Genomic DNA, 6,685 nt, shown 5'->3' on the forward strand with positions numbered 1-6,685 from the left:
GCTCCCTGTGCACTATCAGCATTTTCGCAGGAAGAATGCAAGTTATATTCCCTGTCAGAAGCAAACAACATAGTAATAATAAAAAAAAAGAATTTTTATTCATTTAAAAATCAATCTTTATTTAAAATGAGTGAAATCCTGATGTCTTCTACTATGTTTAAACTGGGCATATGACGTGGGATCAAGAAGGTGCTAAACACACATTCTTGAATGCTTGTTTAGCATATGGTGTTCACACTGGACTGTCTACCTGATACTAGCACATGTTCTTGCAGTTGGAAGAGGCCTAGGACCAAACGTCAAATGATGCAAATCTCTTTAATTTTGCTCCTGGCTTTTTCTTTTCCAGCTCTATTTCACTCATTGACATATACGGCATTAATCACTGGACAAAGCGAGGCGTTGACGTCACCCATAGAAAATTCCTTACCTCCAGGCCTCACAAAAATCAGGCGACAGGCGTCACAGTGGCTACCTGATACTGCTGCCGCCATTTTGAAACCTGCCGACAGTGATTGGTCCGAGTCGGTCTGAGTCACGTTCTGCCACCAATCATGAGTGAGCTTGTTCAAGGTCCACAGCCCCTCTACTGAAAACGAGCTTGGAAGAAGTTGATATATCCACTGAATATACAGTCAATGATTATGGCACAAACCCCAATTATTAATTTCTCCTCTTTGATCAATTTTCAAACAGTTGGTACTTCCATGTTTTGAAAAATGATGCCATCCATACATCACTATCAAATCAGAGTCCCTGACGCTCAAAAATGATCTTAAAAACTGTCAGATGCGTAAACATGAGAGTTTTGAATGCAGAAGGTGTGAGCGGGACACATCTACACTGAAAACAAATGTTCAGTGGCATTAACAATGAACAAAAAAATATCGTTTATTTTTTTTTATTTTTATTTTTTTGAAGAAAAAAGAGCGAAGCTTTTAATTTGATAAATATGTATAATGCAAATGACTTTGCCTCTTTAAAAACACATTTTACAAGCCTGAGTTTAATAACCAGTCTGATGCTTCGAGTCCCCTTTCTAAACACTTCATGAATCCTAGAACCAGATAGTTTCTCTGTATGAACACCATAACCAGTCTTGTGCTTTTCTCTCTGCCATTTCAACACCATGAAGTTGCTAGACGGCCATGAATAGGCGTGCATGAGGTGACAGCGTGTCACAGTTTGTGTGCATCAATTCTAGACAAACTTGTCTTCATTGAAGCTCGTGAACAAACCATGAACGACATTTAACATTTGATGACTCAACATTTCCTCCTTTCTGCTCACAGACATCACTGGCTTGTTTGAACTGGGGAGGATAAAACTAAAACATGAGGGATTTATCCTTTTTCCACACATTTCTAACTTGGAGATTTTAGTAACCCACAGAGGTAATAATGGCACATTCTGTTCATATTACAGCAAAGGAAAGACAAGGAAAATGACTGCAAACAGTGAAAAAATAGATTTAGGGCTACATAAAGGGACAGTAGAATAAAAGAACAAATGGTGGGGGGGAAAGCAACACTAGATTTTAAATCAGCAAGAAAATTCCAGATTTTAACGTACACTTGACACAGTAAGACTACAGTCATAAAGCCCACAGCGAGTCAAGGATCCTTTTCTGGAACAGCACAAAGTGTTCATCCACTTACTAAGAGGTTTTATTTGGGGAAAAATAATAAACACTTCATCAAATTAGGCTTTTCGAAATTCGGCTTGTTTGTCAAAGAGATCAGTTTAATCAAACAAGCATCTCAAGTGGACACACTTGCATCCTTAATCAGTGTTGAGAAAACACCAGAAAGCGCCTGAGCTCAGCATTCTCCATGCAGATCAAACTGAGCAGGAATCCTGTGAAGCCCTCCCGCCTGCTCCGATTAGCTGCTAACCTCAATTCTCTCTAGTTACTCTGCAGAAAAACTCAAGGAAGTCTGTTCAAAAAGGTGATTCCTTGACGGAGCTGGCAGAGGGATATTACCATCGCAACCATCCACCAGCTTTCACACGGGGAGGAAGAGAGAAAAACGATTGCCATGGAAACATAATCTACTATGTCACTCAGCTAAAGTAAAGGTTGCTGACATGAAATACTGTATGGCTTTTGTGTGCTTTCTCAGGAATTTTTCCAAGGCAATGTGACACTTTTACTTTTGTACTGTTACTTTTATGACAACGGCTCAAACTAGTCTCAGCTAACTCGTTTGTTTTTACTTCAAAGTTGCTGAAGATGTTGGCTTGCATTCTTTTTGACATCTTAAGTGCTATTTTCACCCAAATCTGGGCTCTGGCAGATGGGAAATGAAAAAGTAGCATTTCGTTCCATCACAAGCAGTTTATCTGTTAAAACGTTCTCATTCCGGGAAGGAAAAAATATTTCTAAAGCTTCACAATCGGAGAAATTATAATAGAAAAGATGGAATTTTAGGAATCAATCATTTGCTTTTGGGGACAATTTTCAAAAGTTAACCTTTTGTTGCTACTTCAGAAACAGTTTTTCTTTCCACAAATTTTACAACTGTTATGGTTATAATTAGGGCTGTCAGATTTGTCGCGTTAAAAACGCATTAATCTGACATGTGCTTGACGCCGACAATTTTTTTGACGCATTAATCGCGGACTTTCTCATACGTGCCTTTCCATACCGCGCGCGCGGGCGTCCCGCCCTTTAATTCACCGGCTGCTCTCACTTGATCACGGGCGGGTCTCCAACCTCCGAGCTGCGAGCTAAAAACGGCCGGCGCTAGGACCTGGAGAGCTCCTGCATCCAAACGTTCTTTGTCTAACCCGGCTCCGGTTCGCGTCCAGTACCACGTCTGGTGGTACGGGCTCGCGTCCGGTGCCGCGTCCCGAGAGCTGCGGACCCCCGACGTTCCGAACAGCAAGCTCACCGAGGGACGTTTTAAATGTTCTGGAGGTTTAAGCGTGATCCAGCCCCAGCATAGCGGTCTGTCTGCCGGCATATTCATCACGTGAACTCCGCTGAGCTGCAGCCAGAGAACGCGGCGGCAGTAACAGACTAACAAACTACAGTGTATCCTACTTTTCTCAGTCTTTAATGTTTTAAAAAACAAAAGTTTATTGGAAATGATAAATCTCTATTTCATTTATTACTGTAGTTCAGAGGAGGAAAAGATTTGGTCCTGACAAAAAATGAACATGAAAGTGTTATGTAAATTTTATTTTGATGTTTTTTTATTTTATTTTACTGAACGTTGATTGAAGTTTTGAATTTAAAATGCCCTTCACTTGCACTTGGGCTTTTGTTAGGCATTTTATGTTACAGCCTTTTATTGTTTAGAAACATTATCTCAATACAATGTTACAAAATAAAGTATTTCTGATGAAAACTATTAATTTTGTCATTCTTGTTTTCATAATTAATGTAGAACTGCTAAATTCTACGAAGCGCACATTTTTTTTCTTAATAAAAAGGCCACATGTTGATTTGCGATTAATTGCGAGTTAACTCTGGACAATGCGATTAACCGCGATTAAAAAATTTAATCGCCTGACAGCTCTTGTTATAATACATCAAAAAATGGCTCAAGAGATCATGTTTGTGAGATTTTGAGTAGGTAAATGTCCTAAAGATATCCCCTTTAAGCAGTAAAAAGCAGCACTTGTTGGACATCCCCAAAAACATTTACAAAAGTTTCACAAGAATGATCAAAGTGTTGTGTTTAAATGTTGAGTAATTACTTTAAAGTCCCACTCCTATCAATTGTTATATATTTTTAAAGCATACATAGTAGTCTTTTACTCATAATTATACAGCTTTAGCCAAAATAAAAAAAATCTGTCGTTCTCTGGGACATAGTTTCTGCAGATTGACAATGGTTCATTATAAATTTGCCTCCAAGTTGTAGATGGGACTGCTGGTGCAGAGTAAGCCTGCCTCCACATCCCATCATCATCTTGTTTATTCCCTTTCCCGCTAGCTTACCACCACCTTATAACTCCAGGCTACCATTACAGATAAAACAAAAACGGCGAGCAATATAGGAGTTAACCAGCCCAATAGTTTTGAGTCAGATGCCAGCTCGGATAAGGAAAATAACGACGTACATGGATCTTTTTGTCTGAAAGTGGATGCATATGAATGGAGCGGAGCACAGAGCTTGTATCTCACCAATTGTAGCATGTACATAACAAAAACTACAAGTTTTTCAAACAGTATTTTCCCGTCTGCTCCTGATTCACAATTACTCCAATAACAAGATACTCAGAAAGGCAGTTTAAATCTTAATTTTCTTTATGTCTTCCATCAAAAACGCCACAGGAGCGTGTTCTTGGAGTGGGTCTTTAATATTTGATTTTAAAAAAGTGTACTTTTAAGTTTGAGTCTTCAATTAGGATTTATTAAATAGAATGGATGGTGTTTTTTTTAAACCCATCAGGCAACTGTTGCTTAATTGGAGCTAAAAGGATCTTCCCCATGTTTGTTTCTGTAAGGAGCATCAGTTGATTTCCCTCCAAACCTAATGTTCTCCTGGGGTCTGCAGCAAAGCATTGTCTGTCAAATATTTTGGTCCTAGGCAATTACGTTTGTAAGTTAATAATAAAACCTTAAAAAAAAATCAATTATTTTGTGCTACAGGGAGCCAGCAGAGTTTTCCAAACATTAAAGGAGGCGTGCAGGTCTTTTTGTTATGTTAGGTTAAAATATAAACCCTAAATAAACACGGCTACAGGAAGTTAGACTGGCCCAATGCCATTTGAAAAAAACTTGTTTTTTTTAAGACAAAAGCCTTGTTTTATTGAAATGGAGAAAATGAAAAATCAATAAAGCTAATTTTTATAAATGATCATGGTTGGAAATAATTTACTGAAATATCAAAATATGTTTCAAGTATCAAGATTATAGTAACAACTGTCAAAACATATTAGTAATTATTTTATTTAAATAATTGTTAATTAAACCATACAAATGATTGAAAAAAGTACATTTGTATGTCACTGTTTGAGTTACAGGTAGGTGCATTAACCTTTTAGTCTCTATCAACATATGTGATTGATCTAGAGTCAGAAATGTTATGCTTCTTTTGCTCAATATACATACATACATATATATATGTATATATATATATATAATAGTTTAGTTCAGCCTTCAAATTCTCATTTCTTCTTCCTCTCCTTTATACTACGGATAAAATCCCTGAGCAAGTATCACTTTCCCACACTTACGCACACAGACACATACCTTTGTTCCATCCACGCTGATGATGCGGTAGCTGTTACGTGAGCTGTCATAGAAATAAGAAACAGTGACAGACTGCCTGCTGGCAGGAACCCAGTTCTTCTTGGTGCTGGGGTCAATTTGGAAGACATGGGCCCTGGTGGTGTAGATCGGCTGCTCCCTGGAGAGGAGAGGATGAAGCAAAGAGACGATACTTAGGAAGAACTTCTCATAAGATGGCATTCTAGAGAAAAAAAAAATCCAGTTTTTCCACACATTCTTTAGCCGAAACCCAATTGCACCCAATCCAACTCTTGAAAAAGAAAACAAAAACTGCAGGGGAGGCATGAGGAATCCTCAAAGCATAATAGAAGAACAATTTATGTCAGGAGGTTGTCATCTTACAACCTCCTCTATGCACACAGCTTTGACTGAAACCCCACTGGGAAAAAGTTAAAGCTAGTTAACACAATTAAATTACAATAAAATAACAAAACAACCAAATAAATTATACAAATTCATGTTATTACATATAAAATATATATCATTTAAAAAGTGAATCTGAAAACACAGTTGTAACATGTGCAAACACAAGTCAAAAGGTGAGTCTTCCTCTTTATAGTTCAGGTTTTTAGTTAAAGTGTGAACGGCGCTGAAGTGAATACCTCAGTGTCACACTGCTTAGCCTCCAGAGATGCTGAGACATGAGAGATGAGATGGAGAGGCAGGCGATAATGCAACACAATCCTTTAATTCTAACAGAAATCCATGTCAAGTCAGCACCCACTCAGTTTTTATAGGTGTCACACTAGACAGGTAAGTAATACTGTCTTGTTAGTGCAGCCATATTTTTTTTATTTAGTGGGAGATTCCTTACATCCCCAAATCAACTCATCACAAGCACAGAAGAAACAAATTTTAAAGAGAAAAAGCTCGAGTTGGTCAGTTTAGGATCCGTTTGTACAGCGGTTTTAACGTCTAAAATTAAATAAATGCAAGTTCATTTTGTAGAAAAAAAAAAAATCAGAGCCAATTCTTTTTCCAATCCTTTTATTGTTTTAAATTATGCAAAACTTGTTGTTACACTACAACAGAATTATCATATTTCTGTGTAATATTCAAATTCCAGCATTTCACTGATTAAAATCACTATTGACTATTTAAATTTTACATAAAAGCAATCAAGACAATGTTTTTGTTCCCACTGGATAATTGTTAAGTGCCACACACCATTGGAAAAATGAATATCAAACTTACTGGGTTTCTCACAGTATGCAACCAATTTCATGTGCAATATTTGGTTTCTCAAGGAAATGGCAAATAAACCATCTATTAGTTTACCCATCCAGACAAACCCCAGCAATGACTGCGAAACTGAGACCTTCCAAAAGAAGCCGTCACCCCTAATCAATGAGCCATTTTCAGACTGTTTAGATCGTTTGCAGAAAAAGCAAAATTCTACTGTCTGTTATGAAGAAATGACTGCAGATGGATATAAAAAAT

At 37.6% G+C, this 6,685-nt stretch overlaps 1 protein-coding gene across 2 annotated transcripts in view; it reads right to left on the minus strand.

Moving 5' to 3' along the window:
* The window catches only part of homer2 (homer scaffold protein 2), a 39,671-nt gene that overhangs the window by 20,213 nt on the left and 12,773 nt on the right, over positions 1–6,685 (minus strand). For both annotated transcript variants that reach the window (XM_024295683.2, XM_024295681.2), the window contains one exon: positions 5,207–5,363. In XM_024295683.2, coding sequence (XP_024151451.1) covers positions 5,207–5,363 — 157 coding nt within the window. The remainder of the gene's footprint in view (positions 1–5,206; positions 5,364–6,685) is intronic.

Source organism: Oryzias melastigma, linkage group LG3, assembly GCF_002922805.2.
Source record: "Oryzias melastigma strain HK-1 linkage group LG3, ASM292280v2, whole genome shotgun sequence".
Classification (NCBI taxonomy): Eukaryota; Metazoa; Chordata; class Actinopteri; order Beloniformes; family Adrianichthyidae; genus Oryzias; species Oryzias melastigma.